The 20,669-nt window shown below is 50.6% G+C and overlaps 1 protein-coding gene and 2 non-coding genes across 6 annotated transcripts in view; 2 read left to right on the top strand and 1 right to left on the bottom strand.

The window, feature by feature from the left end:
- Positions 1-20,201, bottom strand: part of CGN (cingulin) — a 29,963-nt gene extending 9,762 nt beyond the window's left edge. For 2 of the 4 annotated variants that reach the window (XM_008984366.4, XM_054247439.2), the window contains exons 1-12: positions 18,671-18,731; positions 11,143-12,035; positions 9,947-10,047; positions 9,735-9,804; positions 9,528-9,623; positions 6,966-7,093; positions 6,152-6,284; positions 5,608-5,820; positions 4,718-4,866; positions 3,725-3,857; positions 562-771; positions 11-217 (exon numbers count right to left, since the gene is read on the bottom strand). In XM_008984366.4, coding sequence (XP_008982614.1) covers positions 11-217; positions 562-771; positions 3,725-3,857; positions 4,718-4,866; positions 5,608-5,820; positions 6,152-6,284; positions 6,966-7,093; positions 9,528-9,623; positions 9,735-9,804; positions 9,947-10,047; positions 11,143-12,021 — 2,319 coding nt within the window. In that variant the 5' untranslated portion in view covers positions 12,022-12,035; positions 18,671-18,731. Of the gene's footprint in view, positions 1-10; positions 218-561; positions 772-3,724; positions 3,858-4,717; positions 4,867-5,607; positions 5,821-6,151; positions 6,285-6,965; positions 7,094-9,527; positions 9,624-9,734; positions 9,805-9,946; positions 10,048-11,142; positions 12,036-13,985; positions 14,004-18,670; positions 18,732-20,141 lie in introns of those variants that run through there. The other 2 variants (XM_017966265.4, XM_054247438.2) reach the window with 2 other exon arrangements.
- LOC118149349 (small nucleolar RNA SNORA44) lies at positions 1,969-2,093 on the top strand. The gene has a single exon (XR_004736733.2). It is a non-coding gene; the product is annotated as a small nucleolar RNA SNORA44 (small nucleolar RNA).
- LOC118149306 (U6 spliceosomal RNA) lies at positions 2,491-2,597 on the top strand. The gene has a single exon (XR_004736696.1). It is a non-coding gene; the product is annotated as a U6 spliceosomal RNA (small nuclear RNA).
- Positions 20,202-20,669: the final 468 nt, after the last annotated feature.

The raw sequence follows: 20,669 nt of genomic DNA, 5'->3' as shown, positions 1-20,669 counted from the left end.
AGGCACTGACCTCCAGCCGCTGCAGCTTGTCCCGAAGTCGCGCCTCCACCGCTTCCCCACCATCCACCAGGCCTCGAGTCTCCTTCAGCTGCTGCTCCAAACCCAGGATGCGCCTGCGGAATTCGTCATTTTCCTCCTGGGTCTCCCGGAGTGTTGTCTCCACTGCGGCCCGCCGCTGCCCCAGCACTGCTGCCTCTGCCTCGGCCACCATCTTAGCCTAAGGACGGTTCGGGGGGATGGCAGCTCAGACCCCAGGGCTTGGGGCCATTGACTGCGCCCAGGAAAGCTGTCCCAAAGACAGCCCATAAGAATGAGGCTTAAAGAGAGGTGCTGCCACCAGCCAGACGCTTCCCTGAGATCCCACCCCTACAGAGATGCAATGGGTTTCACCAGTACAGCAGCCTCCCCCTGCCAAATCCTGGCTTCTTTTAACCACGTGCCTAGGACCCAGGAGCTGGTCAGTACATACCCATGACAGGTAACTTTCCACACCCTCTGGGTCCTCAGCCCTCCAGACACCCTCAGCCTCCACCTCCTAAGCCCTGTGCCCACTCCCCTTGCCTTGGAAGCCTCTTCACAGTTCTGTCGCAGTTGCTGGAGGGTCTTTTGTAGCTGGAAGTTCTGTTCTTCCAGCTCCCGACCTCGATCAGCCTCGACCCTCAGGACCGACAGCTGCTTCTCCAACTCCCGGTCCCGGTGTCGCCCAGCCACCTCCTGGCTCTGCCGTTCTGCCTGTAGTTCCTTAAGCTCCTCCTGCGTCTGGCACAGCTCCTGGAAGGAAAGGGGGATGGTGATGGGGCACCTAGAGCCAGACTAAGATACCTGAATGTGGAGAAGCTGAAACTCTCCTACATTGCCGGGGGAATGAAAAATGACGTGGTCACTCTGGAAAGCAGTTTGGCAGTTTCTCAAAAAGTTAAACAGGGATTTACCATTTATATCACCAGCAATTCCACCCTTAGGTAACCCAAGAGAATCGAAAATGTGTTCACACAAAAACCTATACGTGAATGTTCATAGTAGCATTATTCATTACAGCCCAAATGTATAAACACCACAGATGTCAATGAATTGATGACAGGACTAAATATGTTATACCACGGAGTAGAATGGTATTCAGCCACAAAAAGTAAAGAAGTACGCACACTTGCTACCACAGGGACAAACCCTGAAAACGCTACGCTAGGTAAAAGAAGCCAGACCCCTAGGGCCATACATCATGTGAAATATCCAGAATAAGCCGGGTGCGGCGGCTCACGCCTGTAATCACAGCCGAGGTGGGTGGATCCCGAGGTCAGGAGTTCAAGACCAGCCTGGCCAAGATGGTGAAACCCCCGTCTCTAGTAAAAAAAAAAAAAAATAGTTGGGCATGGTGGCCGGCGCCTGTAATCTCAGCTAATTGGGAGGCTGAGGCAGGAGAATCGCTTGAACCCAGGAGGTGGAGGTTGCAGTGAGCCGAGATGGTGCCACTGCACTCCAGCCTGGCCAATAGAGTGAGACTCCGTCTCAAAAAAAGAAAGAAAGAAAGAAAAAGAAATATCCAGAATAGGTAAATCTAGAGACAAAAAGTAGATGAGTGGTTGCCATTGGGTGGGAGGAATCTTTGCTAATGGGTATGGGGCCTTTTGCAGGTAATAAAAATGTTTTGCAATGAAATAGTGGTGATGGTTGTATAACTTAATATAATAAAAACCACTAGATTGTACACAAAGATGACTTTTATAGCATGTAAAACACAACTCCATTAAAAAAAATAACAGGCCAGGCGCAGTGGCTCACACCTATAATCCCAGCATTTTGGGAGAAAAATACCAGTGCAAAGACTGGAACATTGGCGCCAACGTATACTCCAGGAAATAAACCCCAGGTTAACAGAGGGTTTGGGAAGGCAAAACAGATTTCCGCTAGGGCAAAATAAAAAAAAAAAAGAACGTGAAGGGAAAGTACATGAAGGTTTTGCTAGTAAGACTGGTTGTTTAAACAAATGTCGCGTGGCCATGGGATCTCCAGCTGTACGCAAGAGCAACCTGGAGAGACATTGACAGCACAGGTCAGATCAATGCCTGCAGCTGCCTGTCGCCTTTCCTATAATGCTTCAGGAAAAACACACATACACACACACATATAATATAAAACCAAAATATGTGACACAATAAATACTGGCACAGATCTGATTTGGTTTTTTTTTTTTGAGACGGAGTTTCGCTCTTGTTACCCAGGCTGGAGTGCAATGGCGCGATCTCGGCTCACCGCAACCTCCTCCTCCTGGGTTCAGGCAGTTCTCCTGCCTCAGCCTCCTGAGTAGCTGGGATTACAGGCACGCGCCACCATGCCCCCCTAACTTTTTTTGTATTTTTAGTAGAGACGGGGTTTCACCATTCGACCAGGATGGTCTCGATCTCTTGACCTCGTGATCCACCCGCCTCAGCCTCCCAAAGTGCTGGGATTACAGGCGTGAGCCACAGTGATTTCTTTTAGAAAGAAAATTAAGTGCTCGCTGCGGCAGCACATATACTAAAATTGGAATGATACAGAGAAAATTAGCATGGCCCCTGAGCAAGGATGACACACAAATTCGTAAAGTATTCTGTATTTTTTTAAATATAAAAAAAAAAGAAAGAAAATTAAAATACGAGTTCTGGTTTTAATTATTAGCTATTAGCCACTTCCGAAATTCAGAAAGTACCATAATTAGGATAAAGGGTTATATGTAACCTTTATATGTAAGACCATATACTCTGGCATATGGTCCATATACTTGACCTCAGAAAGTTAGAGACCAGCCTGGCAATGCAACACCATATACTACCATATACTCTGCTATTTTTCTTTCTTTTCTTTTTGAGATGGAGTTTCGCTCTTGCTGCCCAGGCTGGAGTACAGTGGCATCATCTCAGCTCACCACAACCTCCGCTTCCCAGATTCAAATGATTCTCCTGCCTCAGCCACCCAAGTAGCTGGGATTACAGGCACGCACCACCACGCCCAGCTAATTTTTTGAATTTTTAGCAGAGAAGGGGTTTCTCCATGTTGGCCAGGCTGGTCTCCAACTCCTGAGCTCAGGTGATCCGCCTACCTCAGCCTCCCAAAGCGCTGGGATTACAGGCGTGAGCCACGCCACCCCGCCACTTTTTCTAATAAGTTTTGTTATATTAGTAACCAGGCCATGCCAACACACGTATTCCAGTCCATGTGATGATATTTCTCAATGTAAATTAATAAACTGAAATTCTAATGGTAAACAACATTTCTTCATAAATGTAGGTAAGAGTCCCCTCTGAAAGACAAAGCAGCTTTTGCCATGCTGACCACATTAGATTTCTGAGCCTGCAAAATGACCCTGGAGTTTCACAAATCCACCTAAATGATGCTGCCCATGATGCCTCTTGGGAGGCAGCCACCAGGGTTTGGCTATACCCCAACCTGGCTTCTGAGAGCACTTTCCATTAGAAACCTCTTTGCTCAGTCTATGGCCATACCACCCTGAACACGCCTCATCTCGTCTGATCTCGGAAGCTAAGCAGGGTCAGGCCTGGTGAGTACTTGGATGGGAGAAACCCTATGCTCGATGCTGTGTTGGAAAGAGATCAAGCTGAGCAGGGAGGATGAGGCCTGGAAACCAAGCACACAGGAGATGGCCCCACTAGCATGGAGGCCCTCATGGAAAGGTAAGGCAAGTGTTCATCACCCCTACCTCCCATTCTGTCCCCCAATTCCCAAATACCTTCTTGAGTACTTCCACCTGGCGAGTATCTCCAGCACTAGCTCGGGCCTGCTCTAATTCCCTCTGCAAGACCTCTATCTTCTCTCCAAGCTCCTCTTCCATCTCCTCCTTCTCCATTCGCAGCTGCAGGAGTCTGAGTGGGCAAGGTAAAATAAAAGGGAAAGGGAACAGAGTAAGGCCACATGCCTGGGGGAGGTTAACATGGCAGTGAAACCCACCTCTAAGGAGGTGAAAACACTGGGCACCCGCTCTCAAGAGGAAGGAAGGTGAACATGGAAAAGAACAGTTTGATACATGGGAGAGTAAGAGCATAGCACGGATAGAAAGGAAGTGAGCCAGGTGTGGTCGCTCACACCTGTAATCCCAGAATTTTGGGAGGCCAAGGCAGGTGGATCACTTGAGCCCAGGAGTTCAAGACCAGCCTGGGCAACATAATGAAACCCTGTCTACAAAAAGTTCAAAAAGTAGCCGGATGTGGTGGCACATGTCTGTAGTCCCAGTTACTCGGGAGGCTGAGGTGGGAGGATGGCCTGAGCCTGGGAGGTGAAGGTAGCAGTGAGCCCAGACTGTGCCACTGCACTCCAGCCTGGGCAACAGAGCCAGACCTTGTCTCAAAAAAAAAAGGAGAAAGGGCCGGGTGCAGTGGCTGGCACCTGTAATCCCAGCACTTTGGGAGGCAAAGGTGGGTGAGGTCAGGAGTTCAAGACCAGCCTGGCCAACATGGCAAAACCCCATCTCTACAAAAAATACAAAAATTAGCCAGGCGTGGTAGCATGTGCCTGTAATCCCAGATACTCGGTAGGCTGAGGCAGGAGAATCACTTGAACCCAGGAGGCAGAGGTTGCAGTGAGCTGAGATCATGCCATTACACTTCAGCCTGGGCAACAAGAGTGAAACTCTGTCTCAAAATAATTAATTAATTAAAATTAAAAAGAGAAAGGAAGTGGGATATGAATCATGGGCAAGTATTTCTGAGAGGACCAAGCCCCTTACTCCTGCTTGGTGGCTCTAAGCTCCTCCTTGTTCTTCTGAAACATGCTCTGCCAATGCCCCGTCTCCTCTGAGGTCTCCTCCAGCTCCCTCTGCAGCCCTCGCACAAGGGCTGACATCTTCTGCCTCTCAGCCTCCAGCACTGCATGGTCCTAGAGAAGGGGAGAGTTGGACACCAGAAGGCTCAGAGGGAAGCAGTAACTTCAAACCAAAGTGTGAGTGTGTAGAGGGAAAGGCTTAGACCCAGAGGGCACCATGCCAGCTGCACCCCCTGACACCCTTGTGGTACCTGGTACAATGCTAGCAGAGGTTCTCTCCTCAAGTCACAGCCCACTTTCTATCATCTACAGGAAACCTCCCCCAGTTATTTCCCCTTGAGACTTTTTATTTTTGGGGGGACAGAGTCTTGCTCTGTTGCCCAGGCTGGAGTACAATGGCACGAAATCAGCTCACTGCAACCTCCACCTCCTGGGTTCAAGTGATTCTCCTGCCCCAGCCTCCCAAGTAGCTGAGACTACAAGCACACACTAAACCCAGCTAAGTTTTCATATTTTTGGTGGTGACAGGGTTTCTCCATGTTGCCCAGGCTGGTCTCCAACTTTCTGAGGTCAAGCAATTCATCTGTCTCAGCCTCCCAAAATGCTGGGATTACAGGCGTGAGCTACCACCCCAGCCCCACCCTGGGACTTTTGTCACACAACCTCCTGGTACTCCCAGCCTGTACTCCTTCGCTGTGCCCTTATAGTTTTCCTGGCCAAGGTTTTCAGCAGATCTCACATGTCCTTTAGGGGGAGTTCCCAGTTGCAACCATGAGAAGTCCAAAACTATCAGACCCCCAGGCAGCCTTGCTCCCCAGCAGCGCCCTTCTCTCTGACACTGCTCTTGTCACATGCCTGGGTTGCGTCCTGCATGCTCTTGCGGAGCTGCTCCGTGTCTCGCTGGCACTGCTGCCGCACGTGTTCCACCTCCTGGTCACGGGAGGCCACCTCCTCTTTCAGGGCCCCCTTCAGGGCTGTCAGCTCCCGCTCCCGCAGCCTCAGCTGCTCCTCTACCCGCTGTTTCCCCTCCAAGACCTCTTCCAGAAGTTCCCGGGTCTCTAACAGGTCCTGGAGAAAGTAAAGGTAGAAGCGCAGGGGTGACTATATTAGGATCCATCTATTCACCAATTTACTGAGTCGCAAAATATTTATTGAGCACCTTTGTGTTAGGCACAGTACCGGATGCAGATGCTCTAGTACCAGTACTAGAGCGCGGCATGATAGATTTCCTTTATCCCAACTCTATTCCCAACGCACCCCCGAATCTGCCTGAAAGCACACTAAGGAGTACCTGCAATCAGACACCCGCTCCTCACACTTTGGGGAAACCACGGATGAGCAGACGCGAGGATGATCCAGCTGAGAAAAAGCAGAGGCTGGGGCACAGGACCCCAGTTACCTTCAGTAACACCTCCTTAGCAGGCTCAGGACCCTGGACCTGTTTCAGCTTGTTCTGCAGCTCCACCACCTGGGTCTCCAGTCCATGTCGTAAACTTTCACCCTGGTCCAAGAGGCGCTTCATGTTCTGGAGCCTAATAATAGATAACATGATTGCACACTATGTGTCAGGCAGCTTTCTAAGCGCATCATATGTTTTAATTCATATTTATTCATTTGTTTAAACTTGCTTTGTTCAGGTCCTGAAGAGGCCGCCCCTGACCTTTACAACCTGCTCCCTGCAACCTGGCCCTCCTGATCTGCCTTACCCTGCTATAATTACTGCCTTCTCACAGTTACAAGTTGACCTGCATAATATGTTTGTTTACTGTCTGTTCCCTCTCAGTAGAAACTAAACTTCTGGAGAGCCAGCCCTTCATCTGTAGGGTTCACTGATGTGTCTTGGGTACGTGGATTCATGCCTGTCATAGCATTCCTGATGAAACATCTGCTGAATGGATGAATGAATCCTTACAATGATCCTGTGAGGTAGGTACGGTTATTAATTCTATTTTACAGCTTAAGAAGCTGAGACAGAGGCAAAGCCAGGTGGCTTAACTCTAAATCAGGCACCACCACTGTTACTGATAAAGAATGTAGAGGAAAATAATTTTTTTAGAAAGAGAAAAGGCCTATCCTGTCCTTAAACCAACACTGCCCCTTTGAGCTTCTGGAAATTTCCTTCTGTCTCCTTCAACCCTAGGGGCAAAGTAGGAGTGGCCTCTAAGCCTGGCCTAGGCCCCCAAGCATCGAGGTACGCCACCAGCTGCACTCACTCCTTGTTGCTCTGCTGGGCCTCCCCCTTCCTCCTCTCCAACAGCTCCTGCAATTGGCTGCACTCTTCTGTTTTCTCCTCCAGCTGCCGTTCCAGCCCAACTCGGGATGGCTCTAGCTTCTGCCGCTTCTGAAAAAGGGAATGAGAGTACAGCAGGTGGAGGGTGGGGAAAGCCTCTCACAAAGACTCAGAATAGGGCCAGGCAGTGGCTCATGCCTGTAATCCCAGCATTTTGGGAAGCCAAGGCAGGCAGATCACAATATCAGGAGTTCGAGACCAGACTGGCCAACATGATGAAACCCTGCCTCTACTAAAAATACAAAATTAGCTGGGCATGGTGGTGGACGCCTGTAATCCCAGCTACTCGGGAGGCTGAGGCAGGAGAATCACTTGAACCCAGGAGGCGGAGACTGCAGTAAGCCGAGATCGCACCACTGCATGCCAGCCTGGGCAACAGGGCAAGATCCTGTCTCAAAAACAAATAAAAAAGATTCAAAATAATGGGAATATCTAACACTCATTGGACACTTGCTGTATGAGAGACACTGTACTTGGGACCTTATGTGTATTATCCACATTTAATCCTCATAACTGGCTGGGCACAGTGGCTTACACCTATAATCCCAGCCTGGCCAACATGGTAAAAACCCATCTCTACTAAAAAATACAAAAATGAGCCAGGTGTGGTGGTGGGTGTCTGTAATCCCAGCTACTTGGGAGGCTGAGGCAGGGAGAATTGCTTAAACCTGGGAGCTTCAACTTCCTGGGCTCAAGCAATCTTCCCACCTCAGCCTCCCAAGTAGCTGGAACTACAGGTGTATGCCATCACAACTGACTAATTTTTTATTTTTTGTAGAGGCGGGGTCTCACTGTGTTGCCCAGCCTGGTCTCAAACTCCTGGGCTCAAGTGGTCCTCCCACCTTGACTTCCCAAAGTGCTGGGATGATAGGCATGAGCCACCATGCCTGGCCCTGAGTAAGCCATTTTAGAACCAGGTCCTCCAATTTACTTCTTTTGGCCACAGCCAGAAACTTGACTGGAACCTTATAGCAGACTCAGAGCCAGAATTACCCTATGAAACTGATCCCTGGTTCTTGGTCCTCAGACACTGGGAAATTGTTTGTTTGTTTATTTCAGACAGAGTTTTGTTCTTGTTGCCCAGGCTGGAGTGCAATATCAGAATCTCAGCTCACTGCAACCTCTGCCTCCCGGGTTCAAGCGATTATCCTGCCTCAGTTCCCGAGTAGCTGAGATTACAGGCATGTGCCAACACACCCGGCTAATTTTGTATTTTTAGTAGAGACGTGGGGGATGGGGGGGTTCTCTATGTTGGTCAGGCTGGTCTTGAACTCCCGACCTCCGGTGATCCGCCCACCTTGGCCTCCCAAAGTGCTGGGATTACAGCCGTGAACCACCGTGCCCGGCCAGGAGATATTTAAGTAATTTGTTACACAGCAATAGATAATTAATATAATACTATCATAATCCCCACTTTAGGGAACAGAGGCTTAGAACATTTAAAGAACATGCCCAAGGTTGGTTACACAGCCAACAAGTAACGGAACCAGGATTTGAACCCAGTTAGCTTCGCTCCACAGCCAACCACTTAACCATTACACTACAGTGCTTTCCAGGAGACAAAGGAACTTACAATCCAACATTTACTGAGCACCAACTACACACAAAGCAATACTGAAAGGCAGAAGACATGCTTTTAAAAAAAGTACACTAACTTTAGAATAAAACTGACCTGGATTTTTTTCATTCCTCTCTGCAACTAACTGAGGCAATTTACTTAGCCTCTCTGATCTTCTGTTTTCTCATCAGAAAAGGGTCTAGAATAGGTGTTCACAGGGTCACTAAGATAATTACAGTACCCAGGACAACACATACTACCAAAATTATACTCAATAAATGATAGCTACTACTATTGCCATTATTTTGATGATGATTAAAAAAAAAAAATGAGGCCGGGCGCGGTGGCTCACGCCTGTAATCCCAGCACTTTGGGAGGCCGAGGCGGGTGGATCACGAGGTCAAGAGATCGAGACCATCCTGGTCACCATGGTGAAACCCCGTCTCTACTAAAAATACAAAAAATTAGCTGGGCATGGTGGTGCACGCCTGTAATCCCAGCTACTCAGGAGGCTGAGGCAAGAGAATTGCCTGACCGGGAGGCAGAGGTTGCTGTGAGCCGAGATCGCGCCATTGTACTCCAGCCTGGGTAACAAGAGCAAAACTCTGTCTCAAAAAAAAAAAAAATGAGGCACAGAGAAGGTAAGTAATTTTCTTAAGTTTTATACAGCTACTAAGGGGCAGAGCCAGAATGGGAACTCCCAAAGGGAGTGGAATGGAAGGTAGATAGATTCCTCATGTGCTCCACCTCCCCACACCCCAGAAAACCCCAGAAGTCCTTGCTGGAACTAGCATGCATTCTTGTCTCTTGTCTCGTAAGACACAAACATGCTTGTTCCATTGCTTGGAAGAGTCAGCCCAGCCCATCTCCAGGCCAAGCCTTTCTCCCTGTGTTCCTTCACCTCTGGCACCTCTAACCTTTCCTCACCTTCACCTCTTCATCCAGCTTCCGCTGTAGCTCCTCCACTTTTCGGGTAAGCTCGCCCTGCCCTGCCACGGCCTTAGAAGAACCAGAAGACATCATCTGCCAGAAATACGGGGGGTGGGGAGGAAAGGGGTGAGTCCAAGTCGGATCCCCTGAGGCCCTCAAAGCCCTAACCTTGACCCTTGCTCCCATCGGGAGAAGACCACTCACCACTAGAGGCTGCATCTTCTCCAGCACCAAACTAACCTTCCTCCTCACAGAGGTTTCACTTTCTGAGCTTCTAGAGGATAAAAGGATAGAAGCAAGGTTTAGGGGAGGAAAGAGGTAGCAGACATCGGGAAAGGGTAAAATCAGGGAAGGTGGGGAACAAAGCTAGAAGGAAAAGGGAGGGGTGTGCCTCTGCTGCTGGGGGGGGCACTCACCCCTCCCTCAGGATGCCATAGATGGTAGCCTTCATATGGTCCACACTGCCTGGTGGGGCTGCCTCCTGCTGGTCCCGGAGGAGGTCTGGAGTTGATTTGAACTGTTTAAAAGAGAAAGCAAGAAACAGGAAGATTAGGCCAGAAGCATGCACGGGGTTCAGACGGAGTCAAAGAGGCAGTCTCGGGTCAAGGCCCCTCAAGCATGATGAACGACTCTGAAGTGCAGCAAAGAAGACGTGCTGCGGAGGCCTGAGCAACAGGCCAGGGAGAGGCCAATGCAGATGCCCCCTACACTATTGCTGCCAACCAGATTCTCCCAACAAACATCTCAACCAGCTGCGAACTGTGCTGCAAGTGATTTGTCACCAATGGCAGTTAGCATGCTACAGCTGATAAATAATTTACTCTTAAAATGAACTTAGGCACGTGCCTGTGGTCCCAGCTACTTGGAAGGCTGAGGCGGGTAGATCACGAGGTCAAGAGATCGAGACCATCCTGGCCAACATGGTGAAACACCGTCTCTACTAAACATACAAAAATTAGCCGGTGTGGTGGCCCATGCCTGTGGTCCCAGCTACTCGGGAGGTTGAGGCGGAAAAATCGCTTGAACCCAGGAGACAGAAGTTGCAGTGAGCCGAGATTGCGCCATTGCACTCCAGCCTGGCCACAGAACAAGACTCCGTCTCAAAAAAAAAAAAAGAAAGAAAGAAAAAGAAAAATATACTTTTTATGTGCAAGCTCTGCAGAGAAAAATAACAGAGAAAAAAAAATGAACTTAAATTTCTCTCAAAGTAAAGTGGCTCCCTCACTTACATTCCTGAGTAGGAGAGAAAGGTGTGGAATTTTAGCAACAGCACCAAGGAAACTGCTCGTGTCCTCCAAGCCTGCCTTACGTGTGCTGCAGACCTGGCAAATGCTGGTGACTGAGCATAGTTCATGGTTGTGGCAATGACAACTAGGTCCAAACTTGTGAATAACGATTTTTTAGCTCAGTCCATTTTCTTCAGGATTTTACCCATGGAAATACCTTGTGCATGTGAATATTACCTATTTTCTGGACAGATACAGCGGAGAACAAAAGGACAGTTTCTGCCTAGGCTACCAGAATTAGCAAGGTGGCCTATGGCTAGTGGGTAAAGGAGATGATAAGGGAGAAGAGGCTGACAGTTGGAAGCCACGGAGGGGCTGGGTCTGACCTGCAGCATGGTAGGGTCCTGTGCTCTCCCCTGAGGCTCCTCAAAACTCTGAAGGACCCAGTCCTGAGTCTGACGGGCACGGCTTAAGCCACTGAGAGGGCTCGGGCTCGGGCTCGGGCTCTGGGCTGGCTGCTTCGAACTGCCCACGTGGTTGTCATATTTTGTGTTAGGGTTCCAGTGGTTGGTGGACTGCCGCTCCCGTTCCTCCAGGGTGTCCCGTGGGAGGCGGCTGTCCAGGCTCTTGCTCCGTTTGCGCTGTTCAGGGGGTAGCATCCGTGTTCGGTGGCCAGTCCGGCCCCGGGCCTGGCCCCTAAGTTGACTGTCAAACTTGTTGATGAGTGAGTCCACTGAAGACAGGGGAGCAGTGTCAATGGTGCTGCCCGGGGAAGCCGCTTTTGGGGCTAGGTCCAGCATGCTGGTGCTTCTGTTACTAGGATCCATTGGGCCAGGGCCTGCCAGCGAGGCCTGGGACTGGGAACGGAGTAGCTTTCCATTCCACTGGGTCCCAGGATCCTCATCAGATGTGCTGCTCTGCGAGGGGGCAGGAAATCCCCTGACCTGAGAGTAGGGGTTCTCAGGGAGTTCCGAATCTGAGCTCAGAGCTCCTGAGGCCCCTTGGTCATTGGCCCCCTTGATTTGGACCCCAAAGGAGTCGCCACCTTTCTCCCCACTGTTGAGAACCACAAAGGGCTGTCCAGCAATGCCCTGGACACGCACAGCAACCCCATAGGTACTGGCTCTTGCATCCTTAGCTGGGCGTCGACCACCACGACGTAGAGTGCCCATCTCTGCACCACTCACTGGCTCTGTGATGAAGCGAATCTGGACTCCATGGTCTACAGGGCCCCGGGGCTCAGCCATGTTGGGTGCCTGCTCCATGAATAGGAGGAGTCCTAGAAGATGAAGAAATGAGTTTAGGCTGAGAGAGTTAACTAGAAACTATGAAACTTCTACTTGCCCAGCTTTAGTGGGGCTGACTGCCTTGTCAGTTCCTACCAGATAAACCACTGGATTCTCAGACTAACACGAGGCCCCTGGAGAGCCTTTTAACATACAGGTTGCTGGACCTAACCTCCAGAGCTTCTGATTGAGTAGGTCTGGGTTGGGAACTGAGAATTTGCATTTCTAACCAAGTTCCCCAGGTGATACTGATGCTACTGGTCCAGATACCACACTTTGAGACTCACTAACCTAAAAGAATCCATTTCCTCTGATACAGCCCTGGGGAGCTAGGCTTTGTTAAAAGTTTAAGGATTTTGCTTGATGGCCAGGAGCAGTGACCTGTAATCTCACCACTTTGGAAGGCCAAGGCGGGCCAACTGCTTGAGCTCAGGAGTTCAAGACCAGTCCAGGCAACATGGTGAAACTGCATCTCTACACAAAATACAAAAGTTAGCCGTGCCTGGTGGCTCACGCCTGTAATCCCAGCTACTTGGGAGGCCGAGGTGGGCGGATCACAAGGTCAACAGATCGAGACCATCCAGGTCAACATGGTGAAACCCCGTCTCTACTAAAAATACAAAAAATTAGCTGGGCATGGTGGCGTGTGCCTGTAATCCCAGCTACTCAGGAGGCTGGGGCAGGAGAATTGCCTGAACCCAGGGGGCGGAGGTTGCGGTGAGCCGAGATCGCACCATTGCACTCCAGCCTGGGTAACAAGAACGAATAAATAAAAAAATTTTTAAATAAAAGTGTATCATCCCACTTCTGGAAAGAAACTTAAAAAAACTGCTAGCAGTGATGCCTTTCTAGTAAGTACTAGAAACAGGGATGGGAGAGTTTCTGTTCTCTGGAAGAGCAGAAAGGAGTGGACTTTCTTACTGTCTATCTCTTTGTCCCTTTTGAATTTGGAACCATGTGGAGGTATTATCTATTCAAGAAAAGATTTAAATATGGTTTAAAAACTGTGCCACTCCAAGGAGCCCCAGGTCAAGTAAACTTGTCTCAGCTAACAGCCAGAGCCAACACTATCCATAGGCCAGCTTCCCAGGTCCACATTGCTCGAGCTCAGAGTCAGCAAATGGAATGTATTCCAGGTAGGCTCTGGCTCCAGGAACTCGGCGGGGGAGAGATTATCTTCCAAGCAAATAAAAAAATTCAGCTTCCCCACCCCTTCCGCTAGTCTCTACCAGAGCCTAGCACCAAACTGGAGGAGGAGCCTCTAACGTGCCAGACAGAAACACAAACATAGCCAACTCAACCTCCCCGTGGAGCTCTGGGCCAAGGAAACTTGGCAAGGCCCCTTTCAGAGACTGTAAAGCGCTAGCAAGCCAGGAAATGAAGGTGAGATGAGAGGGGAGGGGAAGGGATGGGAGAGGCAGAGCTACAGGTGACAAAGGGCTTGGTGGGGAAGGTCTCCTATCTAAAGAAGAGCATTCTTAGAATTCCCAGCAATTTTCAAGAGAAAAGAACGGGGAGGGGAGATCCCTTTATTAGGAATAATTCTTCATCTTTTTGGCCCTGGGACTCCATGAGGAAATGATGAAAGCGATGCACCCTCCCCGAGGAGACAGCACACACAAACTTTTACCACCCCCTCTTAAAAGGTGTGTGAAGGCCGAAGGGTAGAACATTTCTCCAAGCCACTCATCCAGTAGAAAATGCATTGGACTAGAGTCAGGATCTGGTTTGGAATCCTATCTCTGCTCCTCACTTGATGTATCCAACCTCAGGCAAATCGTAACTTTTCTGGTGTGGTGGCTCATGCCTGTAATCCCAGCACTTTGGGAGGCCAAGATGGGCAGATCATTTGAACTCAGGAGTTTGAGACCAGCCTGAGCAACATGGCAAAACCCCAGCTCTATAAAAAATACAAAAAAATTAGCGGGGTATGGTGGACACACCTGTAGTCCCAGCTACTATGGAGGCTGAAGCAGGAGGATCACCTGAGTCCAGGAGGTCAAGGCTCCAGTGAGCTGTAATCGCACCACTGCACTCCAGACTGTGTGATAGAGTAAGAGCCTGTCTCAAACACAACAACAACAAAAAACCCCACAACTTTTCTGTGCCTCAGTTTCCTCATCTGTAAAATAGATATAATACCACCGCAAGGTTATTATCTGTCAGAATGAGATCATAAACAATTATATGGGTATACATAACAATAAAAAAATTACCAAGTTAAGGCCGGGCGCGGTGGCTCAAGCCTGTAATCCCAGCACTTTGGGAGGCCGAGGCCGGTGGATCACGGGGTCAAGAGATCGAGACCATCCTGGTCAACATGGTGAAACCCCGTCTCTACTAAAAATACAAAAAATTAGCTGGGCATGGTGGTGCACGCCTGTAATCCCAGGTACTCAGGAGGCTGAGGCAGGAGAATTGCCTGATCCCAGGAGGCGGAGGTTGCGGTGAGCCGAGATCGCGCCATTGCACTCCAGCCTGGGTAACAAGAGCGAAACTCCGTCTCAAAAAAAAAAAAAAAATTACCAAGTTATACACTTAAGACCTTTGTACTTTATTTAGGCCAGGCAGGGTGGCTCATACCTGTAATCCCAGGACCATGGGAGGCAGACGGATCCCTGAGGTCAGGGGTTAGACAACAGCCTGGCCAACATAGTGAAACCCTGTCTCTACCAAAAATACAAAACTTAGCTGGACATGATGGCAGATGCCTGTAATCCCAGCTACTGGGGAGGCCAAGGCAGGAGAATTGCTTGAACCCAGGAGGCAGAGGTTGCAGTGAGCTGAGATTGTGCCACTGCACTCCAGCCTGGTGACAGAGCAGGACTCCATCTCAAAAAAAAAAAAAAAAAAAGATTTTTGTACTTTATTGAACTTGGGCTCTAATTTAATAAAAAGGAGATAAAAGATAAGATATTAAGCATAAAAACATCTAGCAGTGTGACTGTCACAAAGCTGACAACAAATATCCTTCATACATGGCACTTCGTCCAACAGGCACTTTCTGGCTTCACCTGGTTCATAGAAAGATGTCACTTCGGTCAGGTGTGGCGGCTCACGCCTGTAATCCCAGCACTTTGGGAGGCCAGGAAGGGTGGATCATGAGGTCAAGAGATTGAGACCATCCTGGCCAACATGGTGAAACCCCATCTCTACTAAAAATACAAAAATTAGCTGGGTGTGGTGGTGCATGCCTGTAATCTCAGCTACTTGGGAGGCTGAGGCAGGAGAATCGCTTGCCTAGGAAGCAGAGGTTGCAGTGAGCCAAGATCGCACCACTGTACTCCAGCCTGGCGACAGAGTGAGACCCTGTCTCAAAAAAAAGAAAGAAAGATGTCACTTCTTCAGAGAAGCCTTCCCTGACCACTCATACCACAAACCAGCCCACTTCTCACAAATCAGCCTCCCACAAACCAGGTCGGATTCACGTTATACGCTATACAGTTGTCCTTCAGTAGGTTTACTCCAGTTTATATTTATACATTTATTGGAGTAATTATTTCCTGTCAGTCTCCCCTACTTGATAATAAGCTCCTGGAGGGCAAAGACCATGGCTATCAGCTAACCACTGTGTCTCCGGGTGTTTGGACACGTGGTAGATACCAACAAATATTTGTTAAAGGCTGTATCCTGAACTAAAGCCCACTTGCACAGCCGTGGGGAGATTTGCCCTAGACAAATCTACTTTGCCTTAGTAACAGGACCTCCTCCTGATTCAGACTTGCTGCCCTATGTAGCCGTGATCTTAGAACCAGATGTGCCTACATTGCCAGCTCTCAGAAGCCACATGATTTATTCATGATGCAGTCTCCCCTGTCAGTACATCTACTGAGCTTCCAGATCCAGGTCAAGGAGTTCCCAGCCTAGGCCCAGCAGAGGGCACAGCCCCTTGGACAACAGCACTAAATTGCTCAGTGGCAGTGTCGAGCACTCCCCTAGGTCCCAGGTTAAGTTAGTTCCCCAGCCTCAATCACCTCCGGTCCAAGGACATGTGGATCAGGGGCCAGGAGGGCTAAAAGGATCTTCGGGGTGGGTCAGAAAGCAGGGCTCTAAATGATTCAACATGGAAAACCCGAAACCTACCCGCCTTCGGTTACAGAGGACAGTGGGGCGGGACCAAGGCAGCAGGGCAGCTCTGAGGCCTTGCGTAAGCCCCAGAGGCAGGCAGGTAAACAGTGATCAAGGGCCAGGCAACGTGGAGTCCAGGGCCTGCGCCCTCGCCAGATGCCTGACCCTGATTTTCTCTCCCCCGTCACATGCCCAGGGCTCTCCGCACCAACTGCACTCCGGGAAGAGACCAGACCACCACCTAATTCAGCTGCATCTGTCTGCCTCTGTTTTTCCAGCTTGCAAGGAGTGGGAGAACACTACACCTATACCAGACGGCCACTTCTCCCTGAGTTACTCATTAGCCTGCCCTGCCCCAATTCCATCACCTCTGGCCTAGCCATATGCATCTGGTTTCCAACTAGGAGTGACAGGGTCTCCGGACTAGCAGCAAGTGGGGGTGGGGTGGTTTCGGGTGTTTGGAGGAAGGACTGATTCACACAGGGCCAGGCAATATGCCTGGTGCTGGCAGATTTAGAAAATGGGAGAACTAAAGGTATAGAGATTAGAACCCCCTCAGAGAAAACAAGGAAAGCAAACGGTCGAAATAGAAAAGGACAGCTCAGTGACCTTGATCACTCGGCACCCTTTTTTTCCTAGTCACAGAAATAAGAAGGTTCCCCATAGAACCAAAAAAATCCCCCAAGTGGACTCCTGGCTAGGTCCACTGAAAAAGCAGAAACCCGAGAGCCAGGCTAGAGCTGCTTGGCCAGAAGGGAAAAAACACAATGAGGAACTGGGCCCCTGCAAACTGGCTGGACTGGTTTGAGAGGCAAGGGAAAGGGGAGGGCCAGGGAGACTACACTGGCAGCTTGTAACGCAGACCAGAGAAATTCCACATCACGGAGGAGGCACAGGGGCAAGACCATGGGCAGGGGCTCTCCAGCCTGGATGGCAAAGCCAAAGCTCTGAAGGAGAGGACAGAGGGCAGGGAGGGAACAGGCAGGAGGAGCAGATGAACAAGAACCTGGTGACAGGCCAGTGTGTGACAGGGAGACTTTGTCTCCCTCCACCCCTCCCTTTCAAGTTCCCAAAGTTGCATTCCTGATCCCACACTTGTCTTGGCCGACTCCCTGGCCCTCAGTTTGCCCCTCCCTGGCACAAAGAGAAGAGCCCTACACCCCCCTCACCTCCCACAAGGGAAATGGCATGCAGGCCAGCCTGGGAAACACAGGAAGAGTTCTAGGAAGCCAGAATCCTCTTAGAATCCGGCAAATCTCTGGATTAGCGGTCCCCCAGAGCCAGCCCCCAGACTCCCACACATCCAGGATGAAAGAAGAGATGCAGAAGTATGTGTAGGCAGCCCATCTACAAACACAGCGGTTGCTAATTATTTCCCAATTACAACAACCTTCCTCAGGCAGGGCTTCAAAGGGGCCAAGCTAAGGTTGACTCTAGTTCCCTTACACCCGCCTAAGGCAAAGAAATTTGCCTTCAGTCTTGTCTGGGCCCTAAGGTGCACCTTGCATCTGTCCTGGGGATTTGGAGTTACAATTCCCCTAGTCTGGTGGTCTCCTGATGAGTCCTGCCTATTTCCCGCACCTAGTGCCTGCTGCCATTCTGACAGCCACCTCAGTTCAGGACTCAGGGATGCCTGGGGTTGTCCAGGGAGTAATGGGGATACGTCCAGACATCAAGGAAATTGCGATTGGGCTCCCAAACCCTCATCCAATGGTCCCCATCTAGAACCACAGAAAAGTATGTGTACTTGGAGGAAGGGTTTGACATCCGCCCCCAGAAAGTGACCTCCTGAGAAATAAGTATTCGTATTTCTCAACATTACACAGGCCCAGGGGTCTATGCTTCCTCATATCCCTCTCTTGGAGAGTACTCTCCCTTCTCAAGAGGAAGAAGGAACGATTCTCCCTGGCAAGAAAGCAAAGGACAGAAAGTGAAAGCCTAATGGTTGTACACCTGGCGAAGAGATGAGGATGCCCTCTCATCTGCCCCTCAGTGTCTCTGATTCGCCACTGCCTACGGCTGGAGGTGAAGAGCTGGGGAAAAGATCCCACACCCCAGATCCATCTCAAAGCCATCGGGAAGGTGACAGCCGCCAGCTGAGACCGGAGGGCGCAGGAAAGAACCTCAGGCAAGCAGCATCTGCAGATGCCCTCCCCTGACGAGTTTGCATCTCAGGCAGCAGCAGTTCCCCGGCTCAGCTGGGACTAACTCCTTCCCCCAGGCCCCGCGGTCTCCGAGAGAAATTCTGCCCCTAGGGCTGGCGTCTGACCTCCAGAGAGATCTGGCGCTGGAACGCTTTCATGTCCTGGGAACAGCTTTCGCCCCAGGTGCCCCTCGCCTGGCATCTTCCCAGCCACCTGCATCTGGAACCTCAGGGTAGGGGCCGGCTCTTAATCAGTACCTCACCGCGCCCCAACCTCCCCTCCTCCCGTCTCCCACTCTGCACCTGTGCCCTGGAGAGGGGCATCTCACATCGCCTCAGGCGATGCCCGCCCCTCACAGGTAACCCTGAGGGCCCGCTTTCCTTTCGGGTGCCTTGGCCCCTGCCGGGCCCACTCACCCTGGCCGGGCTCGGCGCTCCCAGGCTTGCGCTCAGGCTCGGGCTCGAGCTCGGGCAGAACAGCACGCGCGGCTGCGGCCCTCCCCCTTGTCCTCGGAGCTCCCTCCTTTCTCGCCTCCCACCAACCTGTTACTCCGCGGCGGAGCTCCACCCCCGGGGGCCGCCAGCGCCCGCCCCGCCCTCCCCCGCTCCGGTTGGTCCGCTTCCCGCAGGGGGCGGGGCTTCAACCGCGGGGACCAGGACCCGGGGTCTCCAGCCGCGAGGGGCGGGCTGGGTCACGTGGAGCGGCTGGCTGCGGAGGGCCAGCGCGAGCGGCGAGGGGCGCGGAGGCCATTTTGGGGGCGTCGCGGTGGGCCGCCAGTGACCGCCGGCTCAGACCACGGGAACCACCGGCCAGAGCATCTTCTGGTCTCTGCTGGAAAGCAGCCTCCCGCCTCCGGTTTACTCCACGGAAATCGCCGCCCAGGGCCCTTTCTGTCCTTCACCTACCTCTGCAGGAACCAGCATGCTCTTTCGTCACTTTCTGCAGAAAATATCTCCGTTGTTCCCCGACATCACAGCCTCCTGCACCTCAGCTGGTCTCCCCTTTCCCTGACCTGAACCAGAACCCTGATTTTGGGATTCTATTTTTTTGTGTGTGACTGAGTTTCGCTCTTGTTGCCCAGGCTGGAGTGTAAATGGCGCGATCTCGGCTCACTGCAACCTCCGCCTCCCGGGTTCAAGCGATTCTCTCACTTCAGCCTCCTTAGTAGCTGGGATTACAGGCTCGCAGCCACCACGCCCGGCTAATTTTTGTATTTTTCGTAGAGACGGGGTTTCACTATATTGGCCAGGCTGGTCTCGAACTCCTGACCTCATGTGATCCACCGCCTCGGCCTCCCAAAGGGCTGGGATTACAGGCATCAGCCACCCCGCCCGGCCTGGATTCTCTTTTATCTCATGCCCTCCACAATCATTTAACAGCCTGACTTCTTCTATGAATATAACTTTCTAGTTAATAACACATAATTTTAAAAATCATTTTCATCATTTTGCCTCCCGTCCTACGATAACCTCCACCAGACCAAGGATCTCTTGTTCCGTGCCCTGCTTCATCCCAAACTCCTGCAACTGGGACTGGCACAAACTTCGTGTTTAATAAACGTTTGTTTATTGAATGAATGGGAACCGGGGACGGAATAGGAATGACCTTCGTTGTAAACTGAAAAAGACTCAACCCCGAATAGTAAATCCACCTTAGAGTCAGCCCCTAGAGAAGTAGGGTGCTAATCCCAGTTTCCTGAGAAGAGTAAAGACTAGGGGCTCTGCAAACTGCAGGAACCCGGCTCATGCCAGCAGCAGTTAAAACAACATTAAAGCTGGCTTCCTAGCTGTTAACCGTTGGGACATGTAAAAAAGAGATTAACTTAGTTTACGTTGCTGGGCTCAGGATTTTGTTTTCATTTAGTTACAACAAATATTTACCCTGTACCTGTTTGAAGTAGAGGAGGAATCTTCGAGGCAGCCGGTGTGTTCTCGGGAGCTCATTTCCGCTCCTCCCCCAGCCTTCAGAAGCTAGGTTGGGTCCTACAGGGTAAAGTCCACTTACCAACTCCTTAGCTGGGATGCAAAGTCTCTGCATTCCAGAGGAAGCTGTATATAAGGATTAGGGCCATCAAACCAGCCCTTGCCCTGGGAAGGAACAGCAAAAAAGATGTGGTGCGTGTGGGGACAGAAGAGGAAATGTCCTTTCAGGATGGCACCTCCTGAACACTGGGGTGGCTTTCAAAATACTTTTTTAAAATTTTTATTTTATTGGGCATCCCCTAAACCAGAATAGGTTCAGAGACACTCCCATGGGATAGTATTTGTTTGTTTGTTTGTTTGTTTTTATTGTATGGAGTCTTGCTCTGTCGCCCAGGCTAGAGTGTAGTGTCGTGTTCTCGGCTCACTGCAACCTCTGCCTCCCCGGTTCAAGCGATTTCTGACTAAATTTTTGTATTTTTTTTTTTTAGTAGAG

The sequence above is a fragment of the Callithrix jacchus genome, chromosome 18 (assembly GCF_049354715.1).
Source record: "Callithrix jacchus isolate 240 chromosome 18, calJac240_pri, whole genome shotgun sequence".
NCBI lineage: Eukaryota > Metazoa > Chordata > Mammalia > Primates > Cebidae > Callithrix > Callithrix jacchus.
The sequence above is the reverse complement of the archived record's forward strand: the minus strand, read 5'-3'. Positions and strand labels throughout refer to the sequence as shown.